This window comes from Amblyomma maculatum, chromosome 1, assembly GCF_055883805.1.
Source record: "Amblyomma maculatum isolate TAMU_Amacu chromosome 1, ASM5588380v1, whole genome shotgun sequence".
In the NCBI taxonomy this organism is placed as follows: Eukaryota; Metazoa; Arthropoda; class Arachnida; order Ixodida; family Ixodidae; genus Amblyomma; species Amblyomma maculatum.
Genome location: NC_139344.1, coordinates 428,630,984 through 428,657,876, shown reverse-complemented (window position 1 = coordinate 428,657,876; position 26,893 = coordinate 428,630,984). Strand labels below are relative to the sequence as shown.

Sequence of the window (26,893 nt, the reverse complement as noted above, 5' to 3'; positions counted from 1 at the left end):
TGTGGTTATTCATTGCAAAGAGCAGAAAAGGCAAGGACAAAGGACAGAATAACGCAATACATGGGCTTATTAGAAAATCAGGTCAATACATATTAATACGTGGAGGGAAGCATAGCATAAAACAAAAGTCTGTGCAATTGGACTAAAGCTGTGCCAGTTTGCATGGAATAGTAATAAAAAATACAACTCTGGCATCTGTGTACATTATGCAGCGTGCTAAGTAGCTCCTAAAAAATAAGAAAAAAATTTTTTTCAGATCACAGGGCAGTGACAGGGCAGTTAATGGGTAAGTTGCCAAAGCTAGCAGCATGATAGCGTGCATGAGAACACATACAGTGCTTGATTAGAAAGCGAACATTTTGGCTTCAGTCCTTTGTTGTAGTGTATTATGCCTTTTTCTGTGAGCACCTGCCAGCTAACCGCATCATTCCATTGCTTCAACTGTGATTGATTTCTTGTGATAGGACTCAATATTCCTGGTGCCCCACGTATCTCAAGTAGAGGGCTTCTGGAAAATGTGCTTTTGCCTAGCATCAACAACTTGTCATCACAGCTTTTCTACTTTTGTTGTCACTTGTAAACATCCTTGAGAGTGATTTGCAAAACAGTCAAGGTAAAAAGGTGTACGCCATTGTAGTACACTGATTTTGCAAGCCATTAAAGTTGAGGCTATAAATGAGTATGATGTTCTGACTTTGTTTGTTCCTGCTGTGCCACATGTACTTCTATGTATATTCCTGGTAATAAAATTCAGTTAATGGTCAGAGCTATGTGTGTGGCTTTCCTTACCATTATTGGAGTTGTGGTACCTCGTCTTGTTTCATTTGAAGAAGACGGAGGAAGGTGTGTGAGGAGTAATCGGGTGTAGTTTGAATTTGTTATTTCCGTGTGACGTTTGCATGTGCAGGCATGCATGCTCAGCATTGTAGTATGTACTAGTGTTTGCCCTTGCTCTGTAACATATGTGTAAGTGGTAGCATGGCAGCTGAGCCTGGTGACATGGATTCAATTCCGGCTGCGTCAAAGCTCTAAGAAAGCTCTCATGAGCCGTGCATTGTCGCTGCACATTAAAGGTCTTGGGTGCTCAAAATAATTAAGGAGCTTCAACTATTGCACCTCATTTTTCTTTCACTTCCATCTCCCTTCCTTTCCTTCATGGCATGGTCTGTGTGTTCACCATGGGAAGTGGAAGTGAGTCAGTTACTGGGCCACTTGTTTTCCTTCAAAGGAAGTTTTTCGTTTAATAAAATACATTAGTTACGAGGGAGTGAAAGCAGGCTGCTATCATGAAAATGAACAGTCATTGAAATGGCAGAGGTAGCACTGTCTATTAATAAAAGTCTTTTGAATTTATTCCACACGTTTCAGTTAAGCTGTAGGAGAATGTATGGAATGTAATGAGCTCCTAAATTAAGCCTTCATAGGCGTCAGAAAAGCACTTCGTTAAGTGTGAATGGCAATTATGTAATCCATGAATGGTTTATGGAGCAGTTGTATGCAAAGATATTCGATTGCACCTACAGGAACAGTACAGTGATCAATTGTCTGTTAGAAATATGGGAACGCACTGAATGAATTGGATGTCTGGTAAGAAGAAGTTATCTCTCTCGTTATTTACAGGATAATTACAAGGAACACAAAGTGTAAAATGTTAGGCTAGGAAGAATTAAAAACTGGACTCGGTGGGGATCACCTCAGCTGCCTCCAGTTTCTCTCTTGGTTGAATTGCAATTAGTGGTTGAAGGTGTACGCAGTCAAGTTACAATGTTCAGCCTGAAAATGGATGCACAGAGAGCTAGAGTAAGAAGGAGCTTGTAATGATGTGCCTCTAGTATAGTTGGAAACTGCAACTGTCTAAGCAAGTAGTTGCAGCAGATGCGGACCATGAGAAAACATTGTTAAAACGAGTTTGTTGGGGTGCATGTGGTAGGCATTCTCATATTATTAACCGCAGCTTACAATATTCCTAGAAATGAGAATCTATAATATATGTACTTTGCCAGTGCTCACCTGGGTAGCCAAGACAACAAGAGTAATAAAAAAGCCTGAAATAAGACAAAAGAGTGCTGCAAGCAGCAAAGACAACCTTTTGTTTAGCAAAAAATGGAGGACGAAGTGTGAAGGGCAGGTCCAGGTAAAGGTTGTTCTGCTTAATCGGCTGTATTGATTCTTTGACCTCATTGGAGCTATTAGTACAAAAGCACTAATCCGGAGGTTTAGAGCTAGAAAAATCGTCTAATGCTCGTATGTCCACTTTTAGTACTTTCACTTTGAAAAATTAGACTGCGCTTAAGTCTGCTTAGAAGTGGAAATAGTGAAATCCACTTTACAGGACTGTTTTCGCTAACTGTGTTGTCTTTATTATTCGTGTTATCATTGTCATCATCATCACTATCACTGCTGTCATTATTATCAGGTAAATGCACTGTCATTGTGGATGCTACTACCATCATTATCATTAAAGCTTTCATGACCTGCATTTAAACCATGTTAAAACACTGCCATTTTCCTAAGGAAGGTGTACAAGAGAGGATAGGGATGAAAAGAGTACACAGAAGAAGAGACTCAAAAAGAGCTTGCAAAAGTATGGTCAGATGTTAATTCTACATTGACATAATTTTATCAGATTTCGGCAATAATGGGTAATACATGAAAAAAAAAGAGTGGTGTCTCAGCTTGCCTAAGTGCGGATATAAGTGCAGGTGCAAAATTTAGCTCCTTTTAGCTAAGCTTTTCCTCATCTTGCTCTGCTTTCCCATGTCCTGCCATGTTTAGCAAAGTATTTAACAGGTTCTCTAGGCTTTTAATATTAGCATGAGGAAGCCTAATCAAGGCATGTAGTGCAACTGTGTTAGAGAAGGTGAAGGTGACATTGAAGGCATCATGAAAGCATGGCAGCTTAGCACCTGAAGATACCGAAGATGCCTCCTCCCGAGTTCGAAACCCATTGGTGAGTCTTTTTCGAGTGGGTACTCTAACGAAGCATCACAGCCACCTTGGTGAACTCCAAGAATCTCTGCAGGAATCTCTGTTCTGCAAATAAAGTTGGTTCCTCAAACAACTTGCTGTTACCTTGTGTAGTCAAATTTTAGCTCCCTGGTGTCGCAGCTGTTTTGGTGTATGAATTCTTTTTTTAAAATTGCATTAAAAACGTTTATGGCATAAACATACACAATATATACTATCAGAAATGGGGATTTGGTCCATGAAGGGCCTTAATGACATGTTATACAATATTTGCTGATTTAATGTTTTGTGAACCACTTGGCACAAATAAACATCAGTGAGCCAGCCCCTTTGTTTGATTTTGCTGTTTTCAACACACTAATATTATTGAGGTTAATTTACTGCAACTTCACTGCCTAGCTGGCAAGTAATTAATACTCAGTTTCTATGAAGGTGGATGGAAAAAAAAAGTGACTGAAGGAAAATTGAGGAATTCAGTTGTTTGGAGAGACCTGAAAAATGGTCCTAGGAACCCAAACGTCTCTGAAAAAGTCTGAAAACCAGTGGCCTAAACGTTGGTGGCATTCATGAGCACACATACCGTTCATCTTGCGCAGGTGCTTCCGAATGCACTGGTGTCAAAGGCGGTGCAGCGGGAGGGCGACACACTGCGGGTGGGCGGGCAGCTGGTGCCCCTGGAGCACAACGCCTACCTGGTGGGCTTTGGCAAGGCCGTCGGTGGCATGGCGCACACCATGCAGAAGTTGCTGGGTGACCACCTCGTGCGGGGTGTCATCAGCGTTCCCGACGGTACTCGCAGAGTAGCCGCCGACATGAACCGCCCGTGAGTACCACTTGCTGTTTGAAGCTGGCTTCTGCACCACAGAGGCATGAATTCTTATGTGGGAAGAGATGTATACAAGACTTAGGCTCAAACGTGACACTTTAGAAAATTGAAATCATATTTTCATCACATTTCCGAGGAAATTACTGTGTTACCCCCAACGTGTTTTAAAAGTGCATCTGTTACAAAGCAGTATTTTCAGTCAGAAAATCAACATTAGACCTGGTTTGTTGCTTCAAAATAATTTTCCATTTTTTTTTTTTTTTTAAAGCATGGCAGTAAAATTGTGCTGAAATCAGTATTAGTGATTTATCCTCAGGGCAGTCTGTTAAACAAGGTTTGTGAATAAACGGAGGGCACTGCTGATTAATTTTTTTTATTATATTTTATTTTTTTGTTGTTCAAGATTCCTTGATTTAGAGCGAACTTATGAGACAGAGTGTCAAGTTGAAGTTTTGCGCAATGCTTCTCCAGTAGGTTGTCAGCACTGGCTTTTCTCTACACTCTCCAGTGCTACTGATGTTAAAAGGAGCTGTGTTCAGTGAACAAGCTAAATTTAGGAGACTCATCCTTTTGTATTGGTGCAAGCAGTCTGTGTTCATTGCAGGGGTCACTTCTCATCACGCTTGCATCTTTTTTTGTGGGGAACATTATCATTCCTTTCTCACTCACTCCTTACTTAGGCGGCAGTGATGACGTAGCGGTAGAATGTCCGCCTCGCATGCAAGAGGACTGTGGCTCAAATCCCGATGCCGTGCAATTCTCCACCGGATTTAAAAAAAAAAAAAAAAAAGAAAAGAAACCCACATGGTGATGGCATTGCATAAAAACAGGTTTGGGCTGCAACCTAATGCCGGTGAACACATCCGGCAGCACACTCCTTCATCAGAACAGGAGTTGGCCACCCTGGTGCAGTTATTGGCCACTATCTCCCATGATTAGTCCTACACAAACCCTGGCCCTCAGTCACCAGTGGCTGTGGAGCAACTGACCACGGTGGTGGTCAGACTTGTGATGCAGCAGGGGGAGCTAAGAACATCTGGCTCTGAGGACAGGCTTCCATTGGAAAACTGACCCTGGCAGCGTTTAACGCTAGAACCCTAGCCAGTGAAGCTAGTTTAGCATTCCTGTTAGAGGAACTAGAGGGTATGAAATGGGATGTCATAGGGCTTAGTGAGGTTCGGAGGCCGAATGAGGCATATATGTACTGAAGGGCGGGCATGTACTGTGTTATTGAGGCTTACCAGTTAGGCGAGAACTAGGATTAGGTTTCCTTGTCAATAAGTATATAGCTGGTAATATAGATGAACTCTATAGCGTTACTGAGACGGTGGCAGACATTGTAATTAAGCCTAATAAGCGCTATAAACTGAAGGTTGTACAGGCCTATGCGCCTACGTGCAGTCATGATGACCAAGCAGTTGAAAGCTTCGACGAAGATGTAGAATCGGCAATGGGGAAAACAAAAACCCATTATACTGTACTGATGGGCGACTTCAATGCCAAGGTAGGTAGAAAGCAAGCTGGAGATCACGCAGTGGGCAGCTATGGCATTGGATTAAGAAATAGCAGGCGGGAGTTACTAGTTGAGTTTGCTGAACGAAATAACTTACGAATCATGAATATCTTTTCAACAAATAGAAAAACCGAAAGTGGACATGGAGAAGCCCTAACGGGAAGAACAAAAATGAAATTGGTGTCATGCTGTGTTCTAAAGCTGGCATTATGCAGGATGTAGAGGTAATCAGAAAGGTGCGATGCAGTGGCCACAAGATGGTAAGGTCTGGAATCAATCTGGATTTGAAGAGGGAGTGGAACAGATTAGTGAGAAAGAAGTCAGTCAGTGAATTAGCGGTAAGAGGGAAAATAGAAGAATTCAGGTTCTCGCTGCAGAATGGAGTGCTAACCGAGGAAGTCGAGCTTAGCCTAGAAGCAATGAGCAATAATTTTAGAGATATCATTACTGAGTGCGGGGCAGAAGTAGGCAGAATTGTTAAAGAGGATACCGGTAAACTGTCTAAGGAGATGAATGATTTGATTAAGAAACGCCAAAGTATGAAAACCTCTAATCCATAGACCGGATAGAACTGCAGAGATACTAAAACAAATCAATAGGTGCAAGGTGGCCGACATAAGGAAGCATAACATTGAGAAAATTGAGCATGCTCTAATGAAAGGTAGTAGCCTGAAAGCGGTAAAGAGAAAATTAGGAGTAGGCAAAAATCAGATGTATGCGCTGAGGAACAAGGCGGGCAATGTCATTAATAACACGGACAGGATAATCAAGGTAGCTGATGAGTTCTATACGGACCTCTACAGCAGCCATAGTAGTCAGGGCAAGGATGAAATTGGCTGTAATGAAGAGCAATCGGACGTCCTGCCAGCAACGAAGGACGAGGTTAAGAAAGCATTAGAATCCGTGAAAAGGGGGAAAGTAGCTGGGGTGGATGAGGTAACTGCAAATTGGTTGAAAGACGGAGAGGATATCGTGCTAGAAAAACTCACTGCCCTGTATACGCAATGCCTGAAGACATTGAAAGTACAGAAATTATGGAAGAACGCTAACATTATCGTAATTCATAACAAAGGCGACGCCAAGGACTTGAAAAATTACAGACCAATTAGCTTACTACCATCAGTTACATACGACATATTTACCAAGGTAATCACTAATAGGATCAGGGCAACCTTAGACTTTAACCAACCAAAGGATCAAGCAGGATTTCGGAAAGATTACTCTACCATTGATTATATTGACATTATAAACCAGGGGATAGAAAAGTGCCCGAAATATGACTAGCCCCTATACATAGCATTTATCGACTATGAGAAAGCATTTGATTTGGTCAAAACCTCAGCGGTCATGCAGGCATTGCGAGATCAGGGTGTAGGTGAGCCATAGGTGAAAGTACTGGAAGATGTCTATATTGGCTGCACAGCAACCATAGTTCTGCATAAAGTGATAAAGTTCCAATTAAGAAAGGTGTTAAGCAAGGAGGCACATTCTCCTCAGTGCTATTTACAGCTTGCTTAGAGAATGCATTCAAAGGCATGGAATGAGAGCAGTTAGGCATCAGGATCGATGGAGAATATCTCAGTAATCTGCGATTCGCTTATGACATCGCCTTGTTAAGTAACCAAGCGGACCAACTGCAACTAATGATAAATAATCTAGACAGGAGAAGCAGAAAGGTAGGCCTAAAGATTAATATGCTGAAGACTAAGGTAATGCTGAACAGTCTGGGAAAGGCACAGGAGTTTAAAATAGATAGCATAGCGTTGGAAGTGGTAGACGAATATGTCTACTTAGGACAGGTACTGACCGCAGATCCTTACCACAAAAGGGAAATAACTAGGAGAATGCGATTGGGATGGAGCGCATTTGGAAGGTACTCAAATGTTATGACAAGCAGCTTACCGGTATCACTCAAGAGGAAAGTGTATAACAGTTGCATCCTACCGGTACTGACCTATAGTGCTGAAACATGGAGGTTAACAAAAAGGTTCTACTTAAGTTGAAGACAACGCAGTGGGCCATGGAACGGAATATGGTAGGTGTAACGTTAAGAGATGGGAAGCATTCAGAGTGGGTCAGGGAATTAACTCAAGTTACTGATATTCTTCCTTCCCTTGGAATCCAGTTTGTTACCCTAAGCGACCATCGGTTATCCTCTCTCCGCACTACATGTCCTGCCCATGCCCATTCCTTCTTCTTGATTTCCACTAGAATGTCAGTAACTTGAGTTATTTCTATCTTTTAATGTTACCCCTACCAGTTTTCGTTCCATAGCCCTCTTCGTTGTCCTCAACTTAAGTAGAACCCTCTTGGTTAGCCTCCATGTTTCAGCCCCATAGGTGAGTACAGGTAAGATGCAACTGTGTATACTTTCCTCTTGAGCGATACCGGTAAGCTGCTAGTCATAATCTGCGAGTGCTTGCCAAATGCACTTCATTCCAATCTTATCCTTATGGTTATTTCCTTTTCAAGGGGAGGAAAGCGTAGCAGGGGGCAGCAGAAAGTTAGGTGGGCGGATGAGGTTAAGAATTTCGCAGGGGTCAAGTGGATGCAGCTAGCACAGAACCGGGTTAATTGGAGAAATATGGGAGAGGTCTTCGCCTTGCAGTGGGTATTGTCAGGCTGATGATGATGACTGATATTCTAGTCAAAATTAAGAAAAAGAAATGGGCATGGGCAGGGCATGTAGTTCAAGGAGAGAATAATCAATGGTCTCTAAGGGGGACCAATTGGATTTCGAGGGAAGGTAAGTGTAGCAGAGGGCGGACGAAAATTGGGTGGGTGGGGTCAAGTGGATGCAGCTAGCACAGGACCGGGTTAATTGGAAGAAAATAGGAGAGGCCTTCGCCCTGCAGTGGATATAGTCCGGCTGATGATGATGATGACTTACTGCCCACTTGTTCGTGTTGTGACAAAAGCAGATTCAACGATCAAGAAAAAATGTCACAGCTTGATGTGGCAGGTTGTCTGCAAAATTGCTATATCAACACGTTAACTTGACGAAATGCAAATTGCATAGTGTGCAGTGTTTGTAGCAGACATTAAGAATTTTCATTGTTTATATCTTTCTGTGCTCTATTTAACATTTGTTTGGCATGGCTTGTGCTGTAACTCGGAGTGTACTGTCATATTGATGGGTTTGTTTTCTTTGTACTTCAGTGCACTCGGACAGTGCAATACTTTCTTATATGCCTGATCATACTCATTTTGTGACGGTATTTTAGCGTGGGGATAAACATGGCTCCTTCTTTTCACCTTGCAGTGAAATGCTGCCCGAACCCGGAGGGGTGATTGAGGTCCTGGAGGGCGCCAAGCACAATATACCGGATGAGAGGGCGGTGGCTGCTGCCACAGCCATTTTGTCCCTTCTGCACACACTTAAGGACACTGACATTGTCATCGTGCTCATCTCAGGTGAGCACTTCACCACTGGCATCATGTTATTCCACGAATTGCATACTTCGCCCTGCCGCAGTGCTGCAGTGGTTATGCCATTTGACTACTGTGCCCAAGGATGTGGGATCAAATGCCGGCCGTGGCGGCCGCTTTTCGATGGAGGCGAAAATTAAGGCGCCCGTGAGCTGTGCGATATCAGTGCATGTTAAAGAACCCCAGGTGATCGAAATTTCCGGAGCCCTCCACTACGCCGTCTCTCATAGCCTGATTTGCTTTGGGATGTTAAACCCCATAAACCAACCATAAATGAAACGAATTGCACACTTCAATAAGACCTTTTCGAAGTGTATTGTTTTGATGAAATTCAGAGCAGGCATCGTTCATTGCCCCGCCACAATGGCAGAATGTTTACGGCGCTCAACCGTTGAGCCAGAGAACACAGGATCAAATCCTAGCTGCAGCTTCCACATTTCGATGGAGGCCAAAAGCAAGGCTCCCATGAGCTGTGCTATGTCAATGCGCATTAAACGAGTCTCATGTGTTTGAAATTTCATGAGCCCTCCACTATAGCATCCCTCTTAGCCTGAGTTGCTTTGGGATATGAACGCAGTTACGTGACCAAACCAAACTGTCCGTCAGTGTTGGGTGCCATTTCCTTCCCCTTCCCCTGTTTCCCTTCCCTTTCTCAAACACTGAAAACAGGGGAAGGGAATTGTCTAGAGAAAAGAAAACATTCTGAAAAAATTTGTTGGGGATGCACAAATAAAAAAAAAGTAAAGCTATTGCTGACAAGATCAGTGATTTTCGTGAGGAACTCGACATTTTGCGAAAAGCTCGGTTCCTTTCTCAGAAAATGATTGCAGGCCATTTGTGGCTGTAATCGTTATGTACGCACTACAGAATTTGTGTAACTGCTGGGTCACTCTTTATGCTGTGTGTGTAGGCTGGAGTGAGTGATCCGAGGGGGAAATAATAACGTTCCCTAGTAATATTTTGAATGCACTAGGATTTCAGCAGTACTACTCTTCAGAAGTTTGATCTCAAGTGCCCATACTGTCGAAGTCGATTCTGTGGTAGTAAAATCTCGTTACAAGAGGCACTGTTACAAGAGACACTCAGTTATAAGAGACATTTGAAAATGGTTTGGTTGGTACTCCCATGTCTGCCATGTTAACAGCATTGCATACAAGAGGCATGGTTACAAGAGACACTCTGTTTATGAGGACAACTTTTTCAGGTCCCTAGAGTAAATTCTTCACTACTTTGAAGAGACGCAACCCAGATGTGCTCATGCAATGCAGCTAAAGCATACCAACTCGTACATGCTGCACTTCAGATTCCCTTTGCTTAATTCTATTCCATATAGGCATCCTTTTTGTTGCATATGTCAGGAACTCAGAAGCAGTACTTCCCCATGGTTGAAAAGTCAAAACGACCCTGTTGTTTCAGCCACTGGCATGGCATTACTTTCACCTACGAAACAAACCAAAATGCACGAATGACATCCAGCATTTTTAACTCTTCACTGTTAAAATTTGATCACAAGATGAAAGCTCAGAATCCTGATGTCTTTCTCTTTGTGGACGATGCTTCTTGCAGCACCAAAGTTCTCGTGCTCAAAGCCACCAAATTTTTTTTTTCCCTCCAAACTCCACACCCTACCTTCAACCAATAGACTAAAGGATTATGCACTCTGTCAAGTTGCTGTACAAGACAAGGTTAGTAGAATGCCTGTTGCTCGACAGGTAGCAAGACTGTACTTTATGCAAGTAATTGATGCAAAGTTTGCTGTTCAGGGGATTTCAGGTGTAAGGAATGGCTTGAGAAGTGAAGCTGTAAAAACTGTTTCCGACAAGCAGGCTTTAAATGTGGTGACATGATTTCAGAGGCCTCACTGTGGAGAGCTTCCTTGAAGATGAAGCTTGGGCGAGTACCAGAATCTTTTGAGGAATTTGTATCTGCAGATGTGGATCTTGTGTGCTCCCATAGAGCTTACGGATTGGGAAATTCTCACACAAGTAAAAGTCATATTTGCCATAGAAGAAAACTACAAGGACATTTCAGGGGAAAAAGTGTCAGCATCTGAGGGTGGCGAGCATGTAAGAGTACTTCAAAGGTACTATGAGCAATAGTAAGGCTTGCAAAGCAATGTGCTTTACCTCCAGAATTCAGGAAGGAATACACTCTGCATTCACAAAAAGACACACTAGTATGAAGGACGTTTTAAAGTTTTCCTGAACACTTTCCCGTTAATGCGTGAGAATGCATTTATATGATGATGTGCAATAAACTGATCAACACAGTGCCTTTAGAAATTTTGGTTACAAGAGACCTTGCTTATAAGAGACATCTTTTTCGGATTTCTTGAGTGTCTCTTGTAACGAGGTTCTACTATCTCATAGCATTCTGGAATCACACCACACTAAACAAACCTTAGGGGACATTCTGTAATGGCAGTCGTTTGGATGAGAGAGACACAGACCAATGTTGAAAAAAGGCTAGTGCGCTGTTCTTGCCCCTTCTTTTCCGAGAGGCTGAGCCAGAGTTTCACTGATGCCTTTATGTATGTGGGCTTCATGCTATTTTTTTTTTCTAAAGGCTTGTGCTTAAGCCTATAGAATTTTCTTCAATTTTCTTGTTTCAAATAAGCTTATCGATGAAGGTCTTGGAGAACACATTTGTTTCGAGCTTCATCAAACCGCTATTCTTTTTCTCCCCTTGAGACCCTTTGACGAGCAGACACTGTCAGTTCTTTTGACTAAAGACACCACAGCTGGTTGTCTTGTATAAGAGGAAGACAGTTGGAGGTGCCATTTCCTGTGGGTTGGTTTCCTGAGCACAGAAAGCTGCTGGCCTTTTCTGTGCTTCCTTGCCTTGTGAGATATTGAGAAAGGGGAGCTACCCATAGTGTTCACATTTGGCCATAAAGTCCAGTGGATTGCAAGTGTGACTGCACGTTTTCCATCGAAATGTTTTCGTTACGCAGAGGCAATCATCTGCATAACATAGTAAGACCTCTGCTTGTAGGCTAAAGGAGCTGGTTCAGTGCCTTTGCTCAGTATTCTGCTTAATAATGCGTAAGCATTAAGTGTGTATAGTATTTGAAGTTTGGCGTCCTCAAAAGTTATGCACACGATATCGTTGTAACCGAACGAGTTACCATAGATAATGCATGAAAAAATGTAATCTGGGAAGTTGTTTAGGTAAAATTGAATTATTAGGTATTTAATTCGCCAAAAGAGTCAGTCAGACGTCGAAATAGGTAGAGTAATGGTGATGTCCTAATGTGAGGTCACAATTTCTGGATTCCTCCACTATGGCTTCTCTCATAGCCTGAGTCGCTTTGGGACGTTAAAGGGACACTAAAGAGAGAAAGGAAGTGGGTTTGCATCGATAGAATGCCAGTTCCTGATTACAAAAGGACCACTCTTACTGAAAACAGAGCTGTTATAAGGTAGTAAAGAAGAATAACAGAAATACAGGTATCGCCACCACAGCCAAACGGCCGAGGCTCGCAACTACAAATCACGTGACGCGCTAGGGATCCCGGAGGCTGAATGTTTGAATGTGGTAGTACGTTTTTTCTCAAACATGATAACACGCTTTTATCATACGTAAACGACGGCGAAAAGACAACGTAAACGTTGCAAGGCAAATACAAAAATATACTTGGAGGCGCCACAGGCACCCACTTCAGTTTTGGTTATGTTTCGGCTCAGGCATTTCGTGCGCACTCGGATAGTTTGTTTGAACCTGCAGTGCCTGAATTACGAGCTTGGAGCAGCAGATGCGCCTTGATGGTTCCCATTTGAGCATTCGGAGGCACGAGCGAGCGAAATCCGCTACCGCCGACACGCTCCTTTGTTCACACTTCTGCACCAACATATCGCCGCCGTTGCCGCTTCGACTGCAACCTGACCGCTTGACTGCAGCTACGTACGCCACGAAAAGCATATATATGCTAAGTACCGAAGGAAAAACGCATTATCATTCAATTGTTCACTAAATCATGGCACATATGACCAACATATACTGCGTCAACAAGACCTTCAACGTGCTATTTGCAGGCGTCGTAAACAAAAGGGGCATACTTGCCGCTCATACCAAGGAGAGCGTCGATATATTGCGCTCGTCGCCCGGCGAAAAAAAGGGTCTCGGGTAAAAAGTAAAAACTAAAAATAATGAAGCACCAGAAATATATAGTAAGACAACATGCAGAAAAAAAAAAAAAAACGCCAGTAGCGGCAAGACTCGAACTCGCTACTGCTTGCTCCCTTACGTTCGGCGCTACCCGCTCGGCTACGCCGCCGCCACAGGAACCTTGGAAATCTTTGTACTTTTTATGTCATGGCCCCATTTATAATAAAGTGTTTCTGCTGCCGGTCTAAAAATTACAACTTCTTGATCATCGGCGCATGCTGCCTGCTCTCACGTCTTGCAACTAATGTTCTGGATGCCTATGCGCACTATATTGTGCACTGGATCCATTTTAACATGTGGAATTTCACAGCGCTGGCAAATGTAGTGGCGCCGGCACTTCGGTCATGTTCTGCTACCGTGGACGTAATTTTCGCTGAACACGGAGCTGTAGCACAAACCTTGAAGGAAAAAAGTGCGACGAAGCTTCAAAACTGACAAGCGCAGCAGTGAGGACACTATTTTGCTGGTAACGAAATCTTATTTGTATGTAAACATGTCAGGAAGCGTTGCGATGACCGAGGGCTCGGTTTGTTTATACACAGTGCAAGAAGGAGCACAAAAGCTTGAGAAACATGCAAAGTATTGTGCATTACAAGCGCTCTATGTTTTTTTTTTATTCCTTTATGGGCCAATCGCTCGGTAAATTACTATCTTCATCGTTTTATTTATTTCGGCTGAGGCCGTCATTGCGAGTACGCTGTTGCCATGTTGACCCTTGGAGGGATGCGACGCCGTGGGCTGCGCCGGCTCGCTAGCTATCACGGAGTCTCCGCTTACGTCATAGTGTGCGTCACTCAACTCCGACTACGTAGTCGGAGGGCACAGTTTGAATTCGACCGGCGGGAACAAGAAAAAAACCTCAACTTCTTATCGCAATATCTCGGCAATTATTCGATTTTTTGCTGCCGGATATGCGGCGACAGTGTCACCAAATGTAGTTTATTAGATTTTCATACCATCTTTGGCTGTCTTTAGTGTCCCTTTAAACCCCACAAACCAAGCTGATGTGACGTCACACTTCGGTCACGTGATGTATGGTAGGATCACGTGACGTGTGGCAAGGGTCATGTGACCGGAAGTGTGACATGTCTGCATGTGCATCACGTGACCGTAAGTTGGGCGTTTGAGAAAAAATCAGATATAAAATGAGTAAAGTTGATCAGAAAATGTGTGTCGTTTAATAAAAGAAAAAAAATGAGAGCACCGCTGCACACAGTACATTGCGTGCCCCTTGTTACTGGCGCTCATCGGCATACTACAGTTGGTTTTCAGGAAACGTAAAGTGCAGTATCTGTATGTCACGGAATCTCACTGACACATCTCGTGGACAAATCTCGCTGACGCGAGGTTTTCACCATGAACTTAGAAAGGCTTTCGCCTTAAAGAATAAAAGAACATGTGCAGCTTGCTACACAATGTCGTCAGGGACGCATTTGCTATCATAATTTCCGCAGTGTGAGATCTCTGCAAGGGCCGCACATATACAGTGTCCAGCAGCAATGCTCAGGCTTACGCATTTCTCCACTGCAGATTCAGCACTGCTCTCGGAATTTTTCATATGTATGTGTATTCCTGTATAGCTTAGACTTCATAGAGGAGGCGTATGGACGCCTCCTCTAAAGAATCTTCGAGCTTGTATTGAATTCCTACTTTTTTTGTTTTTACCATATTGTGTTCGCCGGTTTTGCCTCTTTTGACTGCTTTTGCTGTACCAATAATATTTTTCATATGTTTATGCATCCATCCATAGGAGGTCCCGATACAGCCTTGAGCTCTGGGACCTCCTTCTGTATTATTTATGTAATACCTGTTTTCATGAATAAACAAACTTTCTTCTTCAAAAAAAAAAAAAAAAAAAATCGACCTTGCTGTGAGGAATACACATTTTCCAAACAGAAATAAAAAGACAGCACAGTTTTTCAGCGTCCAGGAATGTTCTGTAGTTCACGTTTGGGTTGTTCTGTAATAGTATGTGCTCCCGGGCCATTTTCCAACGGTGCCTTGAATAAGGTGACGACTTGAGATTTTCTACTGAACAGTTAGTGAAGTTTAGGCAGCGTGACTCACTTAAGCGACTAGGATATGTTTTGTATAAGGCCTCTAAAGCAATGGTCGATGCTGTGACGGAGCAAAGAGACACCATGCTTATTCTCATGTCAGTCTTACCTGGGAATTTTTTTTTTTCTGCTTTTCTGAAGAGGGGGGGGCACAAGAAACCTCTATGCAGCAACGGTGGTAGCAACTGCCGTACTATGCCGAGTCTTGAAGGCAGCCATGGCTTCCGACGTTGAGCCATAGGGAAGACATTTTTTGAGGCGCTTTTTTTAGAAACTTGTAAATTTCAGTATGCCAGGTTCTCGACCCTCGCATTACGCTCGCATACTCTGTCCTGTTCACGCTCGTTGACTCTTGCATCGTACTTGCAGTCACGTTACATTCAGGTAATTGTGAAGATTTTTTCTTTTGGTTTTGGTCTTTCTTTTTCTGTATATCTGTTTAACGATCAGAAGAGTAATCACTCATAATTGTACTCCTTAACGTAGTTAAACACCTACAAAACAGTGCTGCTTTTTATTCTGGTTGGTAACGAGAGACTTCCTCAGTATGGCTGCCATCCCAGTTGTGAGCTATAAAAATTTGGATAATGAGGAAAATTACAAGAATCTGAGAAAGGTGTTGGTTCATCCTAAAACCAGCCAAAGGAAACAACACAAAGAAGAGATGAGCACAAGAAGAGTCTCATCTTGTGCTCATCTCTTCCTTGTGTTGTCTCCTTTGGTTGGTTTTAAGGTGTACTAGTATAGCCTTTTTTTCTAGTTGTGCATGGTTGTAAGTGCTAACTGATGATAATTCCTGCAAGTGGTATTGATGATTATTACTCTCTGTAACGAAGAAATTTTGTTCTTCATTCATGCTGCCATATCACAGGGGGCGGTTCGGCACTGCTACCTTACCTGGTGCCGCCGCTAACCCTGAAAGACCTTCAGCAGACGGTGCAGCTGCTGCAGTCGCGGGGCGCTCGCATCACGGAGATCAATGCCGTGCGCAAGCGCCTCTCGGGCGTCCAGGGTGGCGGACTCCTGCGACAGACCACTGCCCGCATGGTCTCCCTCATCCTCTCAGACGTGGTGAGTGCCGGTCACAGAGAACGGATATTCAGAAAAGAAGGGGAGATTGTCACTTTGCATAATGTGACAGTGTCACACAATCAGCCCGCATAGATGGGTAGATGCTAAATGTGTCCCGTTTTAAACGGGAGGTGTCATCAGGCTCATCATCTGTGACAGGGTTCTATGGCACATATTGATGGCTGTTCGGTTCCTTGAGGCAAAGAATATTTGAGAACACTTTCGTTAGAGAAAACAAGCAGGCACAAGTTGACGAATGGCCTGTGCTTTTATCGGAACCTACAGGATGAGCCAGCAGCTTCTCACTGCCAGCTGATAAATCTGATGCCTTTTCTTGGTTTGGAGTAGAAGTCTGTATCAGTCGCTCCAACTTGCATCTTTTTTTTGTGGCTGTTGTGGGTGCATGTAGCTTGGATGACCTGCGAACACGCTTGGAACAGCATCTCGTTTCAGGCAAGTTTTTCTTGATATTGCCTTCAGCCATGCCTGGTGATGATCATTATTCGTGAGAAATTCTTGAAAACTTATTATAATAATAATAATAATAATAATAATAATAATAATAATAATAATAATAATAATAATTGGTTCACAGGAAGGGAAAGGTGCAGTATCTGTCACACTTGTTTCTGTAGACACCTGAACCCCGCCATAAGGGAAAGAAGGAAGGTAGGAGTGAAAGTCTATAGAGAGAAAGAGGAGCTGTAGTGGAGGGCTACGAAGTAATTTCGACCCCCTGGGGATCTTTAACGTGTGCTAACAGAGAGGCCTCTTCGTTTCGCCTCGATAGAAACGCAGCCGTCGTGGTTGGGATCGAATACGGGTGCTCCGGCACAGACGTCGGGCGTCTTACCATTGCACCACCTCGGCGGGGCATGAAAACTTATTCCAAGTTTCTTTTTCTTTTTTTGTCATATCTAGCATAAAAGTGGGGAGCAGTACGTTTATCCGAAAAGTAGATGTAGATAAGAATGTGGTGGGAAGCGGGTGATGGAAAACGTATGCAATTTTTATCACACAGTAAATAATTCAACAGAAAGGTCACATTAGCTGTGCGAAGCCACTCACACGTACCAGCAACATATGCAACATAGCAAAACAAAGCCCAGGAAAATGTTCTGGCTTTAAGCACTAAGAAGCAGAGCTCAGAACTTCTTGTGAGTAGTGCAGTGGCAAGCGCTTATCTTACTTAATTATTTATTGAGCCGCAGAGAGCTTTGCCATAATGTAGTTGCCCAGTACTTTCAAAATCGCCTGAAAGGCACAAAGAAGCATATGTGAGTGTTTTCGTACAGTGTGGCAACTTTCATAGTACAAAAAAAAACATACAGCACGGTGGCATGCAGTCTGGACGAAATGTTGCATGGTAAAAGCCTTGGTCCCCCCATTTGGGCACTAAAACTGCATGCGAAAGCAATCTAACTGTCCCATGCAGGAGGGAATGGAAAGAAACTGACTGCATATCCACGGTTCTTCTACATGAAAACATGCCATCAGGGTTGATGTGACAAATCACAGGCAGTGCCAGCTAGGCAAGCGTTGATTGAGCCATGGGCTAAGGTTGCCACCTTGCGGCATGTGACTGAGTTAGCAAGGTTCTACTTCTCTGCTATACTGGCATCGAATGGGAAACCAGAAAAATGGTGCGCTGCCGTGGTGATTTCAGAGGCCATGGTCATCCCATCTGCTTTAGTCTGCCGAGCACAAGATGGCACTCGATATTTAGTGTACTTGGTGTGAGATGGCGCCACAAGTTTGCTTTGCCGCTCACTCTGACGCCATATCCCAAGTTTGTGCTCCATCTGCCTAATGTGTGAGAAGGCGAGAGCGTCGACAATGTTTAGCCACAGAGTAGCTAAGCTCACTGTCATGCACTCAGTTGTCATTGCGGGGTGAGATACAATTATTGGCAATTTATTTCGCTGAGTACTCCAACTTGGCCAACCGGGGTAAGCACTGGTGAATTTGAATGACCCATCACACTGTGTGTGCAATAAATACACCTTAACCCTTTCGCTGTCACGAACGTACCGGTGCGTTTTCGCGCTTCCCCCCCACAGTGTCACCGACACTGCGTGCGCAATAAATACACCTTAACCCTTTCGCTGTCACGAACGTACCGGTGCATTTTCGCGCTTCCCCCCCCACAGTGTCACCGACATACCGGTACATCCTCTATCGTGCATTCAAAACTTCGCGCTTGAGCGCGAAGCTGGCATGCATAGACATGCTGCGCCATCCGTAAAATCTTTCTACAAGTAAATATTTTCACCCTGCATTGTGTCGATACGTATACACTATCCCGTATATGTATACACTATACGTATCCCCGCCACCTCCTTTGCTGGGGGGGGCACAGTCGCTCCGCATGTGCTACTCCGTTGCGCTAAGTTATCATGTGGTGCGCGCGTTTCGCGGCGCATGCGTGCGGTTACGGCGGTTATGGGTTCAAGGGTTGCTCTGCCATCTGCCGCAGGTTTGCAGGTTTTTATTTTTGTCCTGTTGGCGTGTCTGCTACGACACGTCACACCTTTAGGGGCTCACGCCGTTGCCTCTCATCGACACGACTCGATCGCTGCTTCTGCTCTCTCTTGCCGCGCCCTTGCTTGCAACTAGCAGCAGCAAAGAAGGTTGTTTTAGCCTCTTTCCGTCTCCCTTTGCCTTCTTGATTTCACAACGTGCCATTTATCTCCGTTGTGCTTGTCACCGAAAGTGCGCCCTCCGTGCGCGCGGTTACTTTCAGATGGCTGACCACGCGGAACCTTCGACTGCGGACTGGAGCGATGGCTCTTTTGATAATAAATTCGAGTCGAGCTCGGATTTGGTCTTTCAAGAAGTGTCGAGCAGTTTTTTCCTGTATTATCCTCATTTATCTAATTTATAATCAGGCTGATAATGATGATTATGTTAACAACACGTGCAGAACAGTGAAATGTGCATATTCCATTGACTATGTTATTTGTATAGCAATCATAATAAAAGATGCTATGCTCTTTTCCTGAAACCAAGCTGACAGTGGGGGTGCGTCACAACCAGAAACGCCCGACAGCAAAAGCGTTAGAGGATTAAACTAATTCCTTTGGTGGTGCTACTTCATTCACCGTGCTTACGGTGCATATGGAGACACATACTCATAAAACGGCCGAATCGTGACTCTTTTAATGTGCAGGTGGACGACCCTCTAGCAAGCATAGCGAGTGGTCCGACAGTGGCCAACAAGGATGACCCGAGCACACCGCTGCGACTACTCGACAAGTATCGCATACGGAACCAAGTGCCACCAGTTGTGTTGACTGTGCTGAAGGAAGCAGAGTCTCACCGGCAACCTCCCACCACACAGTCCCTGAATGTCCTCATCGGCAACAACAAGGTGTACATTCATGTTTGCTACATTGACCCGGAGCTTCCTGGCTAGCCCTGCCTCCTTGCGATACTTCATGACTGACTTTTGCTTTCTGTTTATTGTGCCACAGAACAGGTGTTTGTTATATGCAGCGGACTCACTCACAATGTCTGATTGCTCATGCTTGCCCCAAAAATGTGCAACAATTTAGATGAAGCGGTGCTTCGCCTAAAAATGAACCACTTGATTGGTTGTCATTGAAGTGGCTTAATTGCTCCGGCACTTGTAGTATGTATAGTTACTTGCTGTTTTAAACCGGTTTAAGCCAAAGGTCTAGAAAGTTTGGTCATGAGTATGAGTACTCACCAGAACATTTCTGAAAGAATACGCTGCCAAAAGAAATTTTTACCTTGGTGGCCTCAAGGTGTGATTTCAGGTACCATTTCACGGCACATATTTTTTGAGTTTTCAGGCATGGCTAGTATTGTTTTTCTTTTTATCCTATGTTTGTCGTCTAAAGTGGAAGGTTCAACAATATGAGCATTACAGTGGCTGAATGCGTAGGCTAGCTCTTGCCATTGTTGGTGGAGCAACCTTCTAAGTTGCCTTTTTCTCAATGGTCTCAAATTCCTTGGTTGATGCTCAAAGTATTTATGTGATCTGCTGGAACTTTGCTATTTTCGCATGAGATGCACAATTTGCAGCAAAATCGGATTGTTCTGGGTTTTGGTGTCAGGCACAAGCTCCTTCTCTAGTGTGACTTCCTCCCGTAACCATAGAGCTGACTGTTGTAACAGTGGCTTGTGTGCCGTTCTTCGTAGGCGGGTCGATGTTGCGGAGTACGCCTTCGACAATGCCAAGCCCATCTTGCAGTGACCTCTCCGTGCACATGGCAAGTAGTGTCTGTTGAAAGAATAGGAAATCTGTGAACTCTCACTTGTCAAGCATACTAGGTCATATACTGTGTAACTCCTGAAGCATGCAGTTAAGGCTGATGAGGAAGTGCAGAAGCAAATGCTTTGGCACCGATTTATTGCATGTGGTGCATCGGGGATCTAATGCCCTTCTGGACGACCTTGCAGATTTCGCATGCTTCCCATCAGTCATCTTGGGCGTCCTTTTTTTGTGCATCTAAACTATGGATTTTACGAGATTTCGCTCAAAGATGGTTACTGTTGCATTTTCTTGAAAGTAGTTATGGGGTTCAACAACCCAAAACGACCCACGGGCTACGAGGGACACTGTAGTGAAGGCCTCAGATCAATTTAGACCACCTTCGGTTCTTTAACTCATGCTCACATTACACAGCATTTGAGTACTTTTGCACGGCAACCTTGCTGATATAAGACTGCCACCAACCGGAACATGATCCCACATACGACCTTGGGATTGGCATCCAAATACCACACTCACTGAGCCATTGTGGTGCCTTTTCTTAATGGTGGGAAGCCAAAGTTGAAAAATCAGTGCAGGGCCTCTCTATTGTCTTTCAATCAAGTGATCTATGCTGCAAGGCCTCTTGTTTTTTGACCAGGTTCATGAGCTTCCAGCAATCCCGTACCCTTCGACTGTATGCATTGCAGATGAAACATCAGTGTCTTGTCTTATCTACTTAATGGCTCGTTACTGTGGTGTTTCCTTCCTCCTTCCTTTTTATCCTTGCAAGTATATGGCAATTGAAGCAAGGATTGTTTTGGCTAGAACAGATAAGATGTGGTCTGTCAAAGTAACAGAATAAGCTATGAGGTTGGCACAAACGTAGTCTGAGGCGGCGATGGATCGTAGTGAAAAATGAGATAAGGAAAATTAGATGAGGCAAGACTGCTGTGGCTGGTACGGGACAGGATTAATTGGACTTTGATATGAAAGGAAATTGCCCTACAGTGGACGTAATTGGCCTGATGAATGTGATAGACCTTTGCATTCTGGTCTTCTCATAGAGGTCTGCCTTTTTCGTGTCACTGAGTGCTAACCAGCTCAAAAAAATGGCTGCAGAGTGCGGATGCACATAGACATAGCCATAGAGATCACAGCAAAGTTGCTAAGTGAATTTGCCCGTGGAAAGTTCTGTTGAGGTTTTGATGAGACAAGGCTGTGGGTGCAGAATGGTCTGATAGAGGTGGGCGTGGTCTGCTTAGCTGAATGGGCTGAAGATCGCTGCATTCACAAGAAGTTGAAGAAAAGAATTTCTGAAGTCTTTAAGAGAGTTAATTGTTGGGCTAGTTGGTGTTCTGACTTCACGAGTATATTATATAGTGCAAAGGGACAGGACGACAGAAAGACAGGACGAACATGGCCGCTACTGACAACTGATTTATTGAAACAGAGCGAGGCATATAAACAGGCCTGCACAGGCGCAACCTGGCAAGAAACTTGGAAAACCGGGCTATCTTGAAAACTTGGAAAGCCGGGCAAGCCAGGTGGTATCATACAGAAACGTCAAACGGGCAGCTCCACAGGTGTGGGAGTGGTGAAAAGAGAGTCGTGACGAGGCATTCAAATTACTATGAGCTTGAAAGTCGTCGATTAGTAACATATGCATTTTAGGTGCAAAAACAAGCTTCGTTTCTGCTCTAAGCAGTAATGCTGCAAATGATCACTGCGCCATCCGGGTCCCAACACCACCAGAACTGAATACTGCGGAGGCCTTAGTAAATGTCAATGGATTTCTTGGCTGACACCCATATCTTCTTGGTTCCATCTCCAGTTTGTTCCATTCCTTCTTCACATAGACCGTCGTAAACGATTTGCACCTTTTGGCAGCTTGCACCTTTGTGGACCATTAAAGTGTCATTAAGCAGCCTGCTGTGCGTAGCAAACTTCTAAAGGTGAAACCAGTAACCTGCCGTTTTATGGCTTTTGAATGTAGTCGCAGTCCATGGGAACGTTTTAGTGTAAGGCGCTCTAGTGCATATGCTATTACACTAGAAGTCAACTGCAATTTCCCCTTACAATGACTTTCCCAGAAATTTGTTCAAAGAGAGTCTCCAGAATGAGATTGCAGTGCACGAGGAATTGCTGGCAGATGTATTGTTTTTCAAACCAAACCTTGAAAAAAAGAAGGCCGTTACCAAGTGCCAAAACTGATGCATATAAATGGGAAGACTTGGAATCAATCGGCCTCGTGGTTGTAGTGTTTTGGTAACTTAAGCTGCTGCCTTAGGGAACTCCAGTGAGGTGGCGCATTTTAATTGCGTGCTGTGAATAATGGAAATGTCGATTTTAGTGAATTTACAGCACTATGCGTGAACACTATCACCAGGCACCACTTTTAGTTACAGGGCGTCTGCTTCAGTCCTTTTGTCTGTCGCCAGAGAATAATGGAGTTGCTGGCTTTTGCGAGCTTTTGCGAGAACTCTGTTTTTATGTGGTAGCATTTTGGGTGCCATGAAAGCAAAAGCTGTCTGGCATTGGCATGAGCATCGGCACTGGTGGTGTCGATGTCTTTGTCTCCGTGAAGTTTCAGGACTGCTATTAAACTCTGGCTTTAATGAAATATACAGGGAAGAATGAAACACCGGCTATAACGAAAAATCAACTGTACTGAGACTGCTGCTGAGCCATACTGAGACACTAGCTACAACTAGATTCAAACAATAGCTGTAACTAAATGTTGAATATAATGGAACAGCAGTTACAATGAAATGCCGGCTATAGTGAAATACCAGCTGTATTGAAACACCTGCTTAAGCAGTTTGATAATGACACTTCTATTCATATTGTAGAAAAGCGCAAAAGAGACGAAGGACCGAGAAAGGAGAGGACGACACGGGCGCCTTTCTTGGTCCTTTGTCTCTTTTGTGCTTTTCCGCAATATGAACTGCATCCAACTCTCCCAGTACAGTTTGCTTTTAAAGACACTTCTGCGGCAAGTGATAGTGGTTGGGCTATAGTATGCACTATAGGCTGTGAAATGATAGAACAAAGGAAGAGAAGGTAAAGAAAAAGTCTGTCGCATTTCCCCTGCACCAGTCGTCGAAATAATCATTCCTAAAGTTTTTCAGGAACTGGAACTACCAGAGGTGATGCAGAGTTTATTTTCACCACACGAGGCAAGGAAGGGTCCCCTCTAGAATAAAATTGGTTAAATAAATGGTTTACAGAAAAGGGGAGGCACACTATCTGTCACACTTTTCCCGTGGACACCTAACGCACACTGTAAGAAAAGGGAGGAAGGTGGGAGTCAAAGCGGAATAAGGAGCCGTAATGGAGGACTACGGAGTAGTTTCGATCATGGGAGGATCTTTAACGGCACTGACATCATTAAGCACACGGATGCCTCTCCATTTTGCTTCCATCGAAACGTTGCTGCTGGCGATGAGGTTCGAGCCTGGGCACTGTGGTAGGGCCCTCTAGAATGCGACGTCAAAGAAAACGGATCGTCGCACATCACGCAGTGCTCACTGTTTGCCGCACCTCGAATCTATATAGCATATGTGTTCATGCCCATGATAGCTGCCCAGCATTTCAGGGTACTGACACACTTGAAGTTCAGAAAGAGCTATTCTGCAATACCAAACCTCAGAATTCCATGCGGCATTTTTACCTTCCAGCCTCTGATTTTACATGTGGTCCGCTCCTTACTGGCCTGGCTTGAGGAGGGCTCTTATTCCCCATACCTACATCCTTTCTGTTAAGTTGCCTAAGTGCCAATTAAGCCAGCTGCACGCGGCATCTGCTAGAGATATTTTTGAGAGCTTGTAACAAGAGTGCTACCGGTAGTTTGCCAACAGGCTTGGAACCTAGTAACAATCAGTCTTATCTAGTAGTGTATGAATATTCTAAATTTTTAATATGTACCAAGTAGTATGTGTATTACCTGATTCGTATTTGTTCCGGGAAACTGATATTCAGAGTTTTCCGAATATCTGAAAATTGTTAAATATGCTCACAACTTTGGAATAGTCGAACACTGCCGAATATCCGAAAGTTTTTGCACACAACAAAACCTTGTTGGTTCAAAACCCAGTAATCTTAAATGTTTGAACTAAGAGTGTGGTCCCATCTGTCACCCAAATAATCTCGCACCGATTAATTTGGACAGAGAATTGCTTCGAGGTAAAGTCTTGATGGAATACATAGTGCTATGGAAGACATGAGGGTGTTTGCAGGAACCCCATTTTCAAAATAAAGCTGAGTCGCATAGTTACAGTTTTGCTTTACCTAACTTCATGTGATTGGGCTTGTGCATTGGCCAGTCGTGTCATTTTATACAACACTGTTTGCGTTGCGCATCACTGTTTCTATTTTGAAATTGTGCCGCATTGTTCTGAGCACTTTATTTATTCATTTACATATACCTTACAGCCCTCAAGAAAGACATTGTTTAAGAAGGGCAAATACAAAGGTTGATGTTAGAACAAAAGTATAATAAAAGTATAATAATATAATAAAAGGTATAATAAAAAAAAAACAAATAATTGAGCGCAGGTAACAAATTGTTATTGACAAGAAAATTTATAAAATATAGGCAACTATGTGTCATGGAACAAAAATTAGTTGAAATGCATGAAATATAGCACAGGTGTAAAAGAAAAAATTTCATGTGTACATGTGAGAAAACTGCATTTGACCAGAACCTACGCAACAATAGTCACAAGTAGCTGAAAACAAAGTTATAATCAGTGAAGTGTCTGAATAGGTAGAAAGGTATGCATTGCAGAGCAGTGCAATCCAGAAGGTTGTTCTCTTGCAGCAGTGATGAAAAGTTAAAAGCATATGCATGGTCTTCAATGCAGGCCTAGCTAACGGTATTATGTAATCTGTGTCATAAGCATGAAGGATGCTGTAGATGTGCCAGGGGTGAATTAGTAGTGTAGACATATTTATGAAACAGAGATAAAAGGGCAATGTCTAGACGAGTTTTCAACGGATGGAGTGAAATTGAAGCTTTAGTTGGGCTACACATGGTTTGGTAACTATAATTTCCCGAAATGAAAAGATTACAAGCCCTTTTCTGGAAAGCTTGCAACTTGTGAGTCAAGTATTTTTGACGGGATGACCAGATTGATGAAGCTTATTCTAACTGCGGTTTCGCAAATATTATGTAGGCTCGTTTGCGCACGTGAGGGATAGTGCTTCGCATATATCCAGGGTCTAAAGTCAGGGAGGTCTTGGGGGGCTGAGGCCCCCCAGTAATATTTAAGAGGGGTTCGAGAGCCCCCAATCTTGAAAGTATAAGGACTGTCTGAATACAAAGCAGGCAGCCGTTCTTTGTTGTCAGTGGTGCAATCGGAAGATTTCTTCTCTATCGTTTCGACAGTTTTGTAGTCAGTATTAATAAGAACCACTAACACGTTTTCGAAAACCAGAGATGGAGAAAAATAAGGATTTCTTCCCGTTGTATAGAACAATTTGCAAAACAGGCAACCAGCTGTTTTCTTTCTTTTCCCTCTTTATTTCCCTTTCCACCAGTGCTCCAATCGCTACAGACCCCCCTCCGTTGGAGCCACACTTTAAGCACTGCATATATCCCTCTCATGTGTCCACATGCTGCTCTCAGTACACTAAAACAGCATGCTCATAATGCACAATTTCACGCCATCAGGCCTCACTGCAACGCTTCACCGCATTGACTGCGCAGTGAAGCATTCTCAAGAAGCGACGGAGCCGTTTTGTGAAGAGGGGATCACTACTGCTGCGTTGCACTGTGAAAAGGGTAGCAGAGGCCTTTACGATCAGGGCAGCTGTTCTACATTCCCAACAGTGTGTGTAAAGTGAAATACTTGATGAAACCAAGAAAAAATCTCGTTCTCACTTGAGTTTCATCGCAAACACACGCAACCATCATGCATGCTTTTCGGCAGTTACTTTAGCCCATTTGACAATCAAAATTTCAGTAATTTTTTTCTGATTCCTTGAAGGCTCACTTAATTAGAGTTTGCTGTATTTCGCAGCAGTATGACAGCTCGATCCCGTTCCATGCAGGTGCATCCAGTATAATGAGCCAATGTACTGTAATGAAGCAATGTATATATAATTATTGCTCGATATTATAGTAGAGTCTACACTTCTCCACATTGAGCTGTCGTGTGGACGAGGTCTGTCCAGAGTTGCTGGTTGAAACAGTGAGAGGGAGAGATGAGAAAACAAAGAAAAGGACATTGCAGTGGCTGCATAGAATGCTCTGCAGGTTGGCCAGTACCAGAAAGTGTAAGGGGCAAGAACACACAAGAAAGCTTTTCATTGGCTTTTACCACTGTGAAAAAATACATCGAGGGCAAGAGCTCCCCTTTGGTGCAAGCATGAGCAGATAGCTGGGTAACGTGCACTCTCAAAAACGTCAGACGGAGGCACTTCCAGGAGCAGCCGCTGTTGGAATGAAATGCCCTCTGCATTGATGTGGCAAAAGCAGCAAAGCGAACCAGTACATGCATTTTAATGTGTCCATGCATGTGCCATGTTGAATAATTTTTTGCAGTAGCAGTTTTCATTCTTTCTGGCCACTAGATCCCACCAGCCTGCAAGTGGCTCTGAGCTATTCATAACATTATTATGCTATGCCATGATTGGAACTAGGG

General features: G+C 43.6%; 1 protein-coding gene across 4 annotated transcripts in view; it reads left to right on the top strand.

Moving 5' to 3' along the window:
- The window catches only part of LOC146209334 (glycerate kinase), a 53,085-nt gene that overhangs the window by 4,603 nt on the left and 21,589 nt on the right, over positions 1–26,893 (top strand). For all 4 annotated transcript variants that reach the window (XM_084599683.1, XM_084599685.1, XM_084599681.1 and 1 more), the window contains exons 3-6: positions 3,564–3,790; positions 8,569–8,720; positions 15,831–16,030; positions 19,200–19,400. In XM_084599683.1, the coding sequence (XP_084455809.1) occupies positions 3,564–3,790; positions 8,569–8,720; positions 15,831–16,030; positions 19,200–19,400 (780 nt within the window). The remainder of the gene's footprint in view (positions 1–3,563; positions 3,791–8,568; positions 8,721–15,830; positions 16,031–19,199; positions 19,401–26,893) is intronic.